The 15,325-nt window shown below is 36.2% G+C and overlaps 2 protein-coding genes across 11 annotated transcripts in view; one reads left to right on the forward strand and one right to left on the reverse strand.

Annotated features, from left to right (window-relative positions):
- The first annotated feature begins 1,584 nt into the window (after positions 1-1,584).
- Positions 1,585-11,355, forward strand: IntS3 (integrator complex subunit 3). Its single transcript, XM_066398402.1, has 12 exons — positions 1,585-1,832; positions 1,980-2,682; positions 3,788-3,980; positions 4,037-4,202; positions 4,297-4,560; positions 4,617-4,823; positions 5,324-5,732; positions 5,788-6,092; positions 6,634-7,039; positions 7,166-7,316; positions 7,376-7,578; positions 8,399-11,355. Exons 1-12 carry the CDS (start codon positions 1,758-1,760, stop codon positions 8,458-8,460), a joined length of 3,144 nt encoding a protein of 1,047 aa, XP_066254499.1. The 5' UTR covers positions 1,585-1,757; the 3' UTR covers positions 8,461-11,355.
- Positions 11,356-11,400: 45 nt separating this feature from the next.
- Positions 11,401-15,325, reverse strand: part of unc-13 — an 89,570-nt gene continuing 85,645 nt past the window's right edge. For 9 of the 10 annotated variants that reach the window (XM_066398399.1, XM_066398400.1, XM_066398401.1 and 6 more), the window contains 4 exons: positions 14,440-14,538; positions 14,209-14,371; positions 14,032-14,158; positions 11,401-13,983 (listed from right to left, as the gene is read on the reverse strand). In XM_066398399.1, the coding sequence (XP_066254496.1) occupies positions 13,822-13,983; positions 14,032-14,158; positions 14,209-14,371; positions 14,440-14,538 (551 nt within the window). In that variant the 3' untranslated portion in view covers positions 11,401-13,821. The remainder of the gene's footprint in view (positions 13,984-14,031; positions 14,159-14,208; positions 14,372-14,439; positions 14,539-15,325) is intronic. The other variant, XR_010752542.1, reaches the window with a different exon arrangement.

Raw genomic sequence — 15,325 nt, forward strand, 5'->3', positions numbered from 1 at the left:
TTTTTACGTTTCCTCTCTGATCTATGCAACCTGAATCTGAACGCCGGGGCAGGGGCGTTCCTAAGGAAATTTAAAATCTACGTAAATTATTTTGAAACATTAAGTCCTTTAGAAAAATTTCAGGTGTCTTGAGACGCTATTGCGCGTTGCAATTTTCTATATAAAAAATATTATACATTTTAATATAGTGAACTTTTCATTTACATTTTAAATTTTAGTAAAAGGGCAGTTCAAAAATTTATGTGTAATTAATACACGTTTTAAGACATTTTTAAAATATTCTTGCTGAGACGTGACTGGAGGCTTCAGTTTTCTGGATGAAAAAATACTGAATGTTTCAATATGTAAAAATTCTAATTTGAAGTAAAAATTTTAGTACAGGGGCGGGTTGGAGAGAATTAAAATTAATAGATACAAATAAAAGAAACAAAGTGAAAAATTCCAGCCATCTAGGAACGGCTAGAGATTTCAATCTTGAATTTAAAAAAAATGCTGAAATGCCAAGTATCAATATTTTTGAGTAAAAAATGTAAATATAAAATAATCGGAAATCTCTAAATTTAAAAGCCAGTTACCTTAAATTTTTTAAAATTAATTTAATATCATACCTTAAAGCTGGATTTATAGATTAACACAACATAACATAATTACAGCACAAGCTTTCTGGAAAATGCAATTGCTAATTAATTCCCTAATATACTTGTTAGATTACAGAATCTCTTGTGATTATACATATATTAAATACATTATGTTACATTTACCTGTATGTGTTTTTATTTTTTCTTATACCTTACCTTTTTTTACTTTACGGTCGAAAATAACGACTTTTGATCGTCTTGAAATAAATAGCATAACATTACTAAAGGGATGACACTTGTCGATGTTTTCTTATTTTAGGATGCTGTACTATACCAAGCTTGGGAATCTGTTAATTGTCCCACATGTTCGGCACGTTTCAAGTTTCTTATATAACACTTGGGTCGAGTTATACCAAACCACTTTATTTTTCTCTGCATTCGTTTTCGAAATTAAATAACGCAATAAAAAATAATCTTAAAATTCTAAATACCCTGTATTGAGGTAACAGGTTAGTATTTGCGGATATTTGCTTGAATGATTTTTTTTTTGCTTAAGATCGTGAATAGATTTTATTACTTGGATAATGACAATTATTCAAGTTTCAAATTAATTTCAAAAACTTCGAAACTTTCGTGCATCACCTTGTATGCTTTACAAGTAATTTTTCATATAGGCGTCAACGTTGTTTTTTAAATTTCCAGAATTTTTAATAGGACATTTATCATGAACCACTCCGTGTAATTATACAAATATATAATGTATAACATGTAATATAAATTACTTTACATGTAGACTACAAAAATATCATCCTCCGTTCAAGGCTTATAAAATCGATGGTCGTAGGCGATGTTGGTATACACTACAATTAATTGAAATAATAACCCTTGCATGAAAGCTTGAGGAGTAATTATTAAAAATAAAATTAATAATCATAGTGGATTATTATTAATCATATTTAAAAATAAGATCACCCTGTATATGGTGTATGACCATCATCGTCCAATCTGTCGGCCGAAGCGTCGCGCCGCTACTTCGGCTGTTCCCGGAGACACAACTCACGTATATATCACGGCGCGCTTGATTTTCACAAACATTTTGCCAGATCGGGACGATGCTTACCCTCCCGTGCTTGTCAACATTGAAAAAATTATAGCGGCCGTTAGTATAGTTTCCACGACATGGAAACCATTTCCACGGGAGTAAATAGGCTTTTCTTAACGAGCGCCGTGGAAAACAAAGACGATACAGAAGAGGTAAATGGCTTAAAATCGTAAATTTAGCAGTGCCTGATGCTTGGTCCGCCATTGTGGATCTCGCCCTGTCAACTTCTTTTATTTGTATTTTCATCTGTCATTCCGGAAAATGGCGCTCGGTTTAAATGTGTATGTTTTTCATTCCAGAAACTATTGAGATGTTACCAGTTTTTGGTGGGCGTACGAGGCGAGCTCAGCGACCAAGACGCCCACGAAGCCCTCAACAAGGCCCTACTCAAAGATAAAGGTTATGAGGAGGTGTCTTTTGGCCTGGTGGTGTCCATTCTTACTGAGCCCCACAATGCAGCAAGGAGCTACAGGGACCTCACCCTCATCACCAGAGATGGCTTCGGGCATGTAGTCACCAACCTGTCTCAGCTAGTATTAGACAAGTACCTCAGATTCACTGATATGGTCAGGAAGCAGCTGTTGTGGTTGCTGCGTGAAATGATCAAGAACAACGTGAGCAATGTGGACAATTTGTGCTGGAATCTCATGCGACACGCCGCGGGGGGCGACATAAGTCCCAAGAACCTGACCCTCATTGAATCGCTGCTGGATGTTTTTATTGAGTATCGTAGTTGGCTCGAAAAGTTCCCTTTATTAATTGCATCAGTAGTTTACACCTATTTGAGACTTATTGAAGACCATAATGCTCAGTTTTTGACTGCCTTGAAGCATAAAGAAGTGCAGTTTTTAATCAGTATAATGCGGGAACATTTTCAAGATTGTTTGGTGATTGGACGAGATTTGGTGAGACTGCTGCAGAATGTGGCCCGGATCCCTGAGTTTGAATTGTTATGGAAGGAAATACTTTTGACACCAAAGAATTTGAGTCCCAGCTTTACAGGTGACTATTAGTATATTTCTATAATTTTCATCAGTTTAGTGTTAACTAATGATATTTGGGTATTTCCTTGTTTATTGGGAAAGGGGATTCTTATAAGGACAAAATTAACAGGCAAAATATAATTTCATTAGTAGAATATGAACAGTTGGGACGTTCTTGTGTATCAATAAAATGGGTTGCTTACACTGTCAATTTTATGTTCATGAATATCCACCATTAAAGATGCTTTTGATGTCCTCTGGTATTGGTATTTTCCTACTTTGATGGCAACACCACTTTTTGGAAAGTGGAAGCCTTTCAAGAACTTGCACAGTTTCATTATTCATATAGTGAATGTCATGTTTTTGAGTGCAACAAAATAGCTGGTCTTATCCATTTGTGACATTTTTAAATGTATTAGAGCGACACATTTGAAATGTTTTATGAATAAATTGTCAGAGGCTCTATTTGTGACCTAAAATTCTGTTTGAACTTAGATTTTGTAATTCACATTAGAGCCTTTTTTACTTTTGATTTCAAATCAAAACACATTATGACTTAATAATGACCTTTGCTTTTTTGGAAGTTCATGATTGGATCATGAACTCTTTCCAATCATGACCAAGAGATCATGATTGAAAATCATAACCTCTTGGCCATGATTTCACAAACTTCAAATCAAGGCAGTTTTTGCTTTTCTGTCAATGATCTCTTTGGAATTGAACCCTGCCAGCATCAGCTAATTTTCAACCAATCAGATTGGTTGGGATTGATCTAATTGGTTGAAAATTGGCTGATAGGAATTAATTGGATACAGGTTATCATTTCAACAAGGTCTTTTGTTTACATTTCAGAGCACTCATCAATAAATTTTCAAAATATGAAAAATTGTCCATTAACATGTCACACTCATTATAACACAAAAATAATGATTATTAGGTGAAAATTGAATGCAGTTCATCCACTTGCTTTGGAATAATATGTGACATTACAGTGGTAACCTAAATAATATACAGTGTATATAAATTGAAAATGTTTAGTCTGATAATTTCATAAACTAATATTACAAATTTGATTATAAGTGGGGAAAAATTGACATTTCTCCCTTTTTTGCCCCTTCCATTAGGTGTACTTCAACTATTGCAAAATAGAACGTCGCGTCGATTTCTCCAATCGCGCCTCACCCCAGAAATGGAGCGAAAACTGGTATTTTTGACTTCCCAGGTCCGGTTCGGGCACCACAAGAGGTATCAAGACTGGTTCCAGAGACAATATCTTGCCACGCCCGAGTCTCAGTCTCTAAGATGTGATATTATTAGGTTACACACACTATCTAAAAACGAAAAAGAGCCATTCTAATGAATTATGATTTTAGGTTCATTGTAGGAGTAATTCATCCAACCAACGAGCTTCTATGTTCTGATATAATCCCCCGGTGGGCTGTCATTGGCTGGTTGTTGACTACCTGCACAAGTAATGTTGCAGTGTCCAATGCCAAACTGGCCCTATTTTATGATTGGTTGTTTTATGATGTTGAAAAGGTATATAATTCAGTATTATTTAAAATTGTAAACTGAAAAACAGATATATTTCTCCTGTGTAAGTGTATAATGTAAATAATTTTCTGGTCATCAGGACAACATCATGAATATTGAACCTGCCATTTTGGTGATGCATCATTCCATGCGCTCCCACCCCGCCGTCACAGCCACCCTTCTCGACTTTCTCTGTAGAATCGTGACCAATTTCTATCCGCCTTTGACAGAGAAGGTTCGCGGCGGCATTTTCAGTTCGCTCCGACAAATACTAGATAAGCGGGTGCTGCCCAGCTTAGTGCCGCTTTTTGACAATTCAAAGTTGGACCGTGAGCTGCGGAATATGGTCAAGGAGACGTTTAAGGTAAAATTCATGTACACATTTTATTCTTTTTTTGTTTAAGAAACTAATTTTTATAGGAGTTCTGCACTGAGCCTTCCAATGTGTCTTCAACCTCACGCGAAGACTTCAATTCCACTAATAAATTTGAGGAAGATTCAGTGGGAATTTCACTGAACAATCATCTATCAGAAGAGCCAGCTTTCAGTGATGAAGAGGAGGATTTGGACTTGAAAATAGCTAGTCTGGAGGATGATACTGATGAAGACGATATTCCTCTGTCAAAGGTGAGCAAAAAAAATTATATCTACTCAATTACTTATGAAAATCCCACAGGAAATTTATATAGTGTTGTGGATAAACTGTTGTATATTAAGTGTATAAGCTCAAATTCGTAAAAGAATGGAATTTGGAATAATTATATTTTCATTATTTTTTAAAATAGAGCTTCCAATATGGTGCACATTATCATCTACTTTTCTAGAAAAATTATTATGAATGTCAGTTATGATGTAGCTGTTACTCAGTTTTGAAAAAAAATGATGACTTTCATTCGAAAATACATGCGCAATTACGCTTCTTAAAGACTATTAAGATTATTGGTTGGGTCATGGTCAAGTCAAACACTGTAACAAATATTTTGCATTGTAATGTTATAATATTTGACCTGACTGACATGATTGATAATATGAATGGTTTTTATAGAATTGATCTCCGCATTTTCGATCATCAGCTGTTAGGCTTTATTTCTAGTAGTTAAAATTTTTTTTGTTACTCTTGATTATAGATGCGATCAAAAGAAAAGGGTGACAAGAACGATGATAGTTTCGTTGATGGTATTTTGGGCGATTTGCTGGCAAAGCTGCAGGAGGAATCTGATCAAGCGAAGCGCTGCGAAATAGCGGAGGAAATGACTGCTGAATTGACCGATTTAGACGTCAATAAGAACCAAAACGACGAGGAGTTGCTGTGTGCGGTGGCGCGGGGCTTTGTCAAGTGCCTTGGCGAGGATTTAAACAGCGAAAAGGTTTTTCCGGACGTACCAAATCAGGAGACTTTGACGGATAGCGTGCGCAACCCTCTTTTTGTAGTGTTGCAAACCGTGTACGGGTTCTCCAATTCCAAAGAGGACCAGGCGAATAAGAGTATTTTGATCCGATTTTTGGCGGAAATGCACCCATTTCTACCGTCCTTAGGTATTAGATCCGTGACTGAGCCTTCTACAAATTAAATCGTTTCAAATCCTTTCAGGTTACCTAATCCTTTACTTCCTGAAAGTACAGATCCGTACTGAGAACAAACGTGATGATAATACGAAGGCGAGCGCGCTGAAGATCGCCCTGTACAAGGAGTTTTGCTCGAGCATCGAGAAAAAGCTGGATCAGTGCCTGTATGACGATCTGCATTCGTGCCACGTGTCCGATACCAAGCTAATGATGTGGCTGGTGCCGGATCTGTATCGCGACTTTAAGCCGCAGATGGTAAACAATGCGCAGGCCCTGCGGGTGATCATATCGGCCATCGATGCCAGGCAATTGCAAACGTTGGTGGGCAAGGTGAGCGATCTAAAGAGATTACTTCCATGACATTTAGTTGATAATAGCTTTGCATTGGTTTAATACTGCAAATACACCTAAAATCTGTTTAACCATTTTTAACTGTTACGACACAGTTTCAGACGTCAGATCCATTTTAGAACACATTTTAAATTGTTACCGTAAACTGTCAACACCTAATTTTGAGATACAACGTACGTTGTACCTCAAAATTATTATATTATTTCCTTTAATAAATTGTTAGAAAGTTGGCTTATTTTTATTGGACATTTGATTTTGTATATTTTTCTTGCAATGTTTGTTCGTTGCATTAAATAATTTTTTAAGCTGTATTTATTCTCTAGTTATACAGGATTATACATGTATATACGTAGGGATATACTAGTCAACAATGATTAGACTATAATTATGTCAAAAATCAAAAATGTCAAAACTTTTTTGACCTGGGATTTTTGTATTTAAAAAATAGGTGAATTTGTACTTTTCTATTGTGATTTTATTACATTTTGAAAATTATGAGAAGAGTAATTTTCCATTTTAGGTACTGCAGGGACACTTAGTAATGTTCAAAATCGACAACCTGCAGAACCTGCTCAAAGCCACTTTGACTTGGGAGTCGATCGAGCAGCTCTTCTTCTGGCAATTGATCAACGCGCACGACTTCACCATCGACACAGTGTTGCCGCTGATCACCGAGCTGGATTACGACCAGCATCCGGAGGCGTTAACTGCCGTCATGCTGATGCTAAAGCAGGAGAAGCCCAACGCGGACTACATAAAATGCCTCTTTTCGAGAGATATCTGTGATAACGGTGATTTGTTTATCTTTACGGTGATTAAGTATTGGTGCGACGAGTACATCGATAAGGTGGCCGAACTGATCTCGGCGCTGTTGAGCACGAGATATCCGTCGACGTCGCCCAATAAAAGGAAACGGACTAACGCAGGTACTGTGTCTTTGAATGTGGTCGATTTAGGGAAAATTACGGCGAAACACCCTGTAGCGGCTGTTTAGAAGCCTTCCCGTCTTTCCACTGTTTTTTTTATGAGTTTTTCTTTCTCTTGTCCCAAAGGTAGTAAAGTATTAAGTACGACAGTTCCAAGCGCGGACCAGGTCTTAGGACATTTAGAAAAATTAAGAATAATCTGTGAGAAACACGACTGCATGGCGATTTACACGCTAGATTCCATGCAACGGGCCCTTAGTGTCGCTCAAAGCAATAGGTAAGTTACACACTAGGTGGTTTGAAGATGATGAATTCAGAATTGGGCGATTTTTGTAGTAACGATAGCCAAAGAAAACAATTCGGCGATCTATTCGCCTTGATGGAGGAGGAAGAGGAGATCAGTACGACTAAAAGCAGGCTGCAGGGGCGAGGCAGAAAGTCGGTCGCCACCAGTAAACCAGCGGTCACCAATGCGGCGTCGACGAAGCGTCAAATCACTAGGGATCTGACGGACAGCTCGGAGGAATCGAGCGAGGCAAGTCCGCTCGATGGTTTTGTCAATATAGCAGCCAAAGTTTTGCATTTTTAACGTAACCATTACCTGATGAAACTAACTATTTGAAGTTTGATTGGAATTATATGATTCGCTTCATACGGGGATGTTAACTACTGAGTAGTATTGCAATTTCGTGTGCAATGGCACCATACGTGCAAAATGATTTTTAATTTAGTTACTTACGACATATGTTTCATATGTAACGTGACCTGTTTGGACATACATATTATTAGTTAAGAATAGCGAAAACGAAAGTTAAAACGGGATTTTACACTGAAATGCTTCAGTTTAATATTTTTTTGTAAAACCTCAGTTTGGAAATGCGCTATGATCTATTCGAAAGAAACACCTGATCAAACTTCCAGAAGTTTGTTTGAATAATTATATTTTAACAGCTCATTCTCTATATATTGATTGGTGAGTAGTTATCTTACTTTTATTTTCGTTGGAAAGTAGTAAAAAGTGTTGGCTATTTAACTCACCGTTATTCTACAATTTATTATCATACAGTGTGACGAATTGAAAAGCGGAACACCCCCACAAAAATTGTATTTACAGTCCGATTTTGACTTTTTTTGGCTTCCAGAGTTAAAATAAAGTTTTTAGGAGCAAAAATTACAGAAATCATATCAAACGTTTTTCTCACAGTACACCTCTGAATTAAGCGCTCTCTGAAATGTACCCAATTTCATTAAAAATATTGCATAATTCTTTGGCTCTATTACTTTCTAAATTATTTAGTCGTCTATAGAAATTTACTGCTGTCTAGTAATGTGGTGAAGATCTTTTCCTTTTTCAGGAAGAAGAAATAGTGAAACCAAAACAAGCAAAGAAACGGAAAAAACTGCTGTCAGAAAGCGATTGACGGATTCAGTCCTCTGGATCCGGGACCGGTTCATGTTGGTCCCGGGAGATCGGCGGTCATATCAATGAAACCAGTACGCTTATTAAACGAGAAATGAGGAGGAGGAGTAAGGAGGAGGCATCGGTCCGGGAGGAGTGAAGCAACGGACAAATACCGGGCAACCGCGCACTGCCGTTAACAGCTTTTAGGCGAGGGTAATTATACAATTTTGTTACGTAAGATCGTGTTTGGGGGGCTTATTCGCGGTGAGTTGTTTCTCTCGAGTTCGTTTTATGTTTATAGCGACTTTAGATTGATTTTAAATACAGTGAAGAATGATTACTTCTATAGGATATTATGGAGAAGTAATTGCTATTATTTTTTCCAGTGTGGTGGATTAACTCACCTCGAATAATATAAACAGAGAGAAAGAGAGAGAGAGAGAGAGTGAGAGAGAGAGTTTTTACTTCATCAAATTGTTTAGTACACTATTTTCGTCTCATAAAATTATTAAAAACAAATTGTCACGTGAGAAACTCCCAAGGAATATTGACAGAGTGTTTTAAGCTCTGAAACATTTCTTTATTGGCAATGTTGACAGTATCCACATGTCTTAAATTAAAATTGAAAGACCTGCACACACAAACAACAACTAACATTGGGTCATAATGCATAAAAAGTAATTTTTTTTATTTCTTCAAGTATTCACTTCATATGTGGAGTATCTATTGTGTTATCAGTGAAGAAACGGCACAATGCTCATGGAACTGTTTCTACGACAGCATCATAATTCAAAAATTTGTTTACTGACCTCTACAACTATCAGCAAGAACTTGAATACTGCTGGTACTCACTGGTGCATCCTCACAGATCCTATGAGGCACTATGACTTAAGCAACCCCCAACTATTAAGGCGTACATCCGTTTGTAATACACAAATCTAATCTATTTAGCTCGTGAATTAAATGACCTTTCCTGGTAACTCGAACCGCAATTAAGTTACTTTCGCACGGATTCTACCAACAATTCGGATTGATCATGTTCGGCTTCACTTGTCGAGTCATAATGTCATAATGAATAGTATTAATTAAGTCAAAGTTCATATCAACTTTAGTTTGATTTACTTTATTCAATGCTCTTATAAAATCTCTTTGTAGACCACTGCCTTCTCTGCAGTGCTAACCTGCAGGGTTTTACCCATACGCAATATTTTGTTGGGTTTTTAAACTTTGTAAACAAAATTTTAAAAAACTACCTGTTTTCCGTTTTTCAAGATAGCAAGATCAATTTATTGTAATATTTTTGATTAATACGTTATGTTTGGGTTGACAATTGATCAACATATTTACAAAAAATAAGTCGTAGTACACGGCACAAATTAGTAATTTGGTTTTACTTTTTTGCTCATTAACAGTTGGACTGGTGAATAATTTATGGATCTCAAAGGTGAATTTCTGTATTGCAGCAAACATTCAAATATATCTTTTCCCAGCTCAATTGCTTTTTTTTAACTATAATTTTACGATGTTTATCCCATTTTCTGGTAATATATTGGCTTGAGGATAGATTGAGCTGCGAGTAATCAAGTTAAAACTCCATTCTTTAGCAAAATCTTTTACCACTAAACCACCATATAGGAGATTGTTGCGGACCAAATCGTAGAGAGATCAAACTTTGAAATGTAAAAATGTTATTTCTAATTATATCTTCATGGATCCATCTATGTATTATGGCCTAAGCAACCTTTAATTGCTAAGACCTATGTCCGACTCTTGTGAAGTGTGTAGTACGCACTAACGGGTGATCATTAAAGAAAAACCTTACAGTAGGCGGTAAACCGTAAATGTAGGACGTTAATGAAGTCATTTGTTGCTATTTACCATCATACTTTTGCCTGGTAACTTATAGCAAACTAATTTATCTTACACATTCCTCTGATGCTTCACCGACTGCTTCATGACTTTTTAGTGATTACTTTTTACATCTACTGCTCCAACGAAGCATTTACTTCAGTTAGTTGTAGTGGATACTTTACTTAACTGAAACAAATGCTTCGTTAGTATAATAGGTATTCCACATGCGAAGTAAATACTAAAAGCAGTAGCAAATACTACTTTTTATGCATATGACTCAACGTTTGTCACTGCGACATGTTTTCAAAAATTCTACGATGCACTCGTAGATATTGTACTTTCAACATTAATATCTCTCCAGACTAGGACTATCTCAAAAGTTGAGACTTATGGACACTTAATTCCCTGCTTTTACGACATATTTTAATCAAAACAAATATATTTGAACAAAATCGACAGTAAGGGCGAGTTGTTGAGTCTTGGCTTAATCTTGGTTCACCTAAACCTGAACGTTGTGAATATTGACGTCCATAAGAAATGCTTTGCTGTCACTGTAGCAAAAATTTTACATAAGCAAATTCTTTATGTCTATTCGTATATACGAGAGTAGAACTGAGCTTAAGCCTTAATTCAACAACTCTGCCTCAATGTTGCTTTTGTGTGGACGAGTCTTAAAAAACATACTTAACCATGAGGCAAGTATGTCGTGTGGCCTCTATCAGGAGCAATATTACGAGAATATCTGAGCGGGTTTACTTTACTGCGGAGTAGGTTAGTGACCGATTGCAATGAGGCTATTGTGGATTAATCAATGTTGCTTTCAGCCGAAAACTAAAGGTTTGAAATGTACGTACCTAGATAATTTTCCAAATTGTAAATATTTGTTATTGTTAGGTTTTCATCCCGACGCATAGAGAGCTCTTTAATGAATTATTATTGTAAATGAATTTTGTTATGTGGAAGGAACATTGTAAATAGAGACGTCTGTAAATATATTTATAAAAAGCCTTAATACCTTTAGGTTCTTGAGCAAGGTCTTCGAATAAATATTGTTTTTGTATGACACCCTCGAGTCCTGCTTTTCCCTCAAGTATCAGAAAAACTACAGTTCATAATCAACAAAAACCATTTATTTAGAGGCTTTCAATATATATTTTTTCGACAAATAAAAAGTTACATTGAGTAGTAACAAATCGTCGCTGAAGCGGCGCTTTGCAGGCTCGTTATTTTTGCCTTACAACTTGTCATGGTTTACATTAGCTATGGTCCATTTCATATCATAGTTTAAAAATGCTATTTTACAGCGATATTCTTAGTAATATGTACAGGAGTCGATTCACACGGAATATGGGTCAAAACTTCCATAACTAATTTCACTGTTCAAGCTTAAAATCGTGGCATTTGGTCGGAAAGTTTAAAGGAATTTTTTAAATTAAACCTGAGCTTGTGAAGTTTGACGATACACGAGTTAATTCCTTCTCTATTCCCCTCGTAATGGAAGACACGAATCATGTCTCTGCAGTGTTAAAATGGTCCCAGTTCGCCCATGATCCAGGTCGTGTTTCGTCAGCAACAAGAGGAGAAATTCAAGCACCACAAGACTGATATGATGACGATGATTATAGGCAACATATCGGTGAATTACAAATTACACCCATACGTGCGTTTTTCCTAGAATTTAACTAGTCAGTTCGTATTATGGTACACCCATCTAATAACAGTAATTTTACACCTAACACCGGAGGGGCAAAATCAGGAATTTCCGGGAGGGTGTACTCCTACGTAACTAAGTGTTTATTAAGAGAAAGAGAGAGGAGTGAGGGCGGAATTTATCTGCTAGATAATGAATTCTTATAATAATAATAATAATCTACAATAAATATAGTGAGAGGGCAAATTGTATTCAATAATAATTCAAATATTGTCAGTTTTCAAGTTCCAAAATAGACTTATACGAGAGGACTAAGCGATGATGTTTTTAGCAAAATTGTAGATGAGACACACACATAATAGATACATTTACTTCTTACAGTTTATCACAGAGAGAAAACAAATAGATATTTAACAGTTATGCGTATGCAGGGAGGTAACAGTTCTTTGTCGAGAAATGTCGGGGCGTTAGTTTTCTGGTTTTGGCAGAATTTGCAAGTTTAATTCTTGAAACAATAATTAAGTAGGACTATATTTGATGTCATTTTGGAATGGCTTTTATTTCAAATAGCTGTCGCTTCAAATGCAACTCAAAGTTGGTTGTCTTTGGTTTTTTGGATGAAATGACGGTTTTTGTTATTAAGTAAATTGTAGAAAAGAATTTCTGTTATGTTTTCTGCAATTTTTCATGTTTTATACGTGTAATTATTAGATTCCGGATTGCAATTTGTTGGTAAATCTTTTATGTAGAAGTTTCAGTGACTGATCATCCAGGGCTTGGAAATTTGCAAGTAAGTTAATCTTTCAGTTTAACAATTGGTGATGTGATATAAAAAATGTTAAAAAAACTTGAAATATCCAAATAACTCCATCAACAGAGCGAAACCTTTTTAATCCCGTTTCACAATGGGTATAATTACCGACAATACATCTAGCTATCTCTATCTTACATACAATTTTCTCATTAGCATGTCTTTGTCTAGCTCATTATCTTACATCCAGGACTTTAAGCAGTTTTTTTGTTAGAAAACCAACAGTAATGATGAAGAAAGAGTTATGAAGAAAACCAAGAGATAGGGAAAGATGAAACAAGTTTTGAGTTCAATAATTATTTCTGATAAGTGTTGATATGGTATCAAATAATATTTAAAAAATCTTTGAAATGTTGCTTAATTAAACTATATAACTACCATAATTACCCTGAAATTATTGTATATACATGTATGTGGTTATCCATCAACAAGGAGGAACCTTTTAATCTAAGTTAAATAGTTGGCCCATCTCTTTAGCACAAAATTTCATCATAAATCTGTCTTTGTCATCTCATAATTTATACGGAGGGTTTCAAACATTTATTCGGTTTTCATTGAGTGTTAAAACCATTTCGAGTTCATTTCATATTGAATATTTCATAAAAACAAGGATTGAATCTAGTTTTCGGAAAATTGAAACAATGAGCGAAATAAAGACAACTTTATACGGAAAACTATTATTGTAAGAGAGACACTGTTACTTTATTTATTCAGGTCACATATGTTTTGTTCATTTTTATTTTAAAAGCCGAATCATGGGTAGACGATTTAAACTCCACAATCACTGGAATGTTGCCATTCTGCCAAAACACCATCTTGGTCCGACATTGTGAACTCACCTGAGCAGTACTCGGTACTGTTTAATTTGAAAATGGCGGACGGCGGTCCCCTTCACGATTCAACGGGCAATATTAGGATAGTCCGTTGCATTATAACTACAGAATTTCGATTAGATATTGCGACAGTTCAAAGTTTTAGGGAGGTAATCGAAAGTCTTCACTGAAGTCACAGAGGTAGGCCAACTTTGAAGGGATCAAAAGTCACTTTAACGCAATTCTTAAGGGAAATTATTGGTTCAGGTTGTCTTCTTGTCGAATGTCCGATTTGAGTTTGACGAATTCCTTGGCGACTTCGTCGTTTGTGCGTTGGGACAGAATTCTGAGGATGGTCCAGCCCGTTTCGTCCATCTGGATTCGTTTTCCTAGTGACAGCCAGCATGCGCAGGAACCCTAAAAAATCCGGTGTTGCCATTGGCTCGCTCAGAAGTTTCACTTTACCTTATCGACTATGTCCTTCAGTTGCATCACTGCGACACCCACAAGTCTATCTTCTCTAGCGAAGCAGTAATCTTTAACACAGATATGTAACTCGTAGAAATCCAGCTGTTCCTCGTTTCCAATAATGCTAAAAATTTGATTATAGATATCAAAGGATTTTTGTGAAACTATACTTACAAGTTGAAAGTTTCATTGTACTTCGGGGACCAATTGTTCGACTTGGATTTAGTGGCGTGTTTCCTTTTCTTATCGGAGAGGTGTGGACCTATGAGGTTCACTTCCACGAAGGGTCGGAACATCCCCGATACGAGGTTCCACTTTAGATCGTTGGCGGCAACAACTACAAAAGTATAAATAAAATACGCACAAAATTGGGGGTAGAGGGGGGGGAGTGAAGCTTAGGTTTACCCTTGACGGTGACTTTGTGCTCCCCTGTTCCTGGGTGTGTGAACAAGTCCACTTGGATAGAGACTTCACCTACACTGCCCTCTTGTCCGTCCACGGAATCTGGAAAGTGGCAACATGTTACTTGGATTTAGAAGGTGAAGAAACAACTGGAACTAGATAATTAATAAAACTTCTACTGAAATGGAAGCTAATGGAACTTTCTGTGGCTGTCTAAAGAAACTTTATTAACATCTATAATATAACTAAAACCAAGAGGCTACGGGTTTTTAAAGATTTGTAATCAGTAACAACAAAACTTTGCCTTTCAAATTACTCGTTTATGAGCGATTTAGACGGGATGACACGAAGAATATGGTACAAGGGGTATATACGGTGATATCCTACGGGAAGTACTTCAATCCATTATGGAAAAACCATAATTAGGAAATATGTTAAATTCATCTCATTATGAAATAGCGGTTCTCCTGGTTATGTTGGAGTGTAATTACTCAAAAAAATATCCCAATATACGATATCCACTAGGCTTGACTCCAAAAAAAAAGAGTGCTCCATATGTTTTTATCTATCTCCTATAGCTACTGAGATTTCCTATTTGAATATCGAAATTTGCTAATTCTTTCCATTCATTTTATATGAGAAGTGGAATTTTAGTAATTTTCTAAAATTGGAAGGTTGAGGGAGTTCATAGATGTTAGGGGAAGGTTCAATTTCAAAGTTACTTGAAACAATAAAAAATTTTCGAATTGAGCGGAGAAATGTTAAATTTTTAAATGGGATCGTATTTATTTTTATAGTTTTGTTAGATTTCAAAGATTTTCGCATTTACTGTAAATTCATAAAAAGATTGTGCAAGTTTCCTTTCTCGATCGCCGTTGGGCAGGGCTCG

Source organism: Euwallacea similis, chromosome 17, assembly GCF_039881205.1.
Source record: "Euwallacea similis isolate ESF13 chromosome 17, ESF131.1, whole genome shotgun sequence".
Classification (NCBI taxonomy): Eukaryota; Metazoa; Arthropoda; class Insecta; order Coleoptera; family Curculionidae; genus Euwallacea; species Euwallacea similis.

Coding starts and splice junctions, on each gene's coding strand:
- IntS3 (XM_066398402.1), top strand. CDS start 1,758: ATGGAAACCATTTCCACGGGAGTAAATAGGCTTTTCTTAACGAGCGCC. Junction 3,981..4,036: donor CTAAGATGTGATATTATTAG/GTTACACACACT, acceptor TTATGATTTTAG/GTTCATTGTAGGAGTAATTC. Junction 7,317..7,375: donor AGTGTCGCTCAAAGCAATAG/GTAAGTTACACA, acceptor CGATTTTTGTAG/TAACGATAGCCAAAGAAAAC.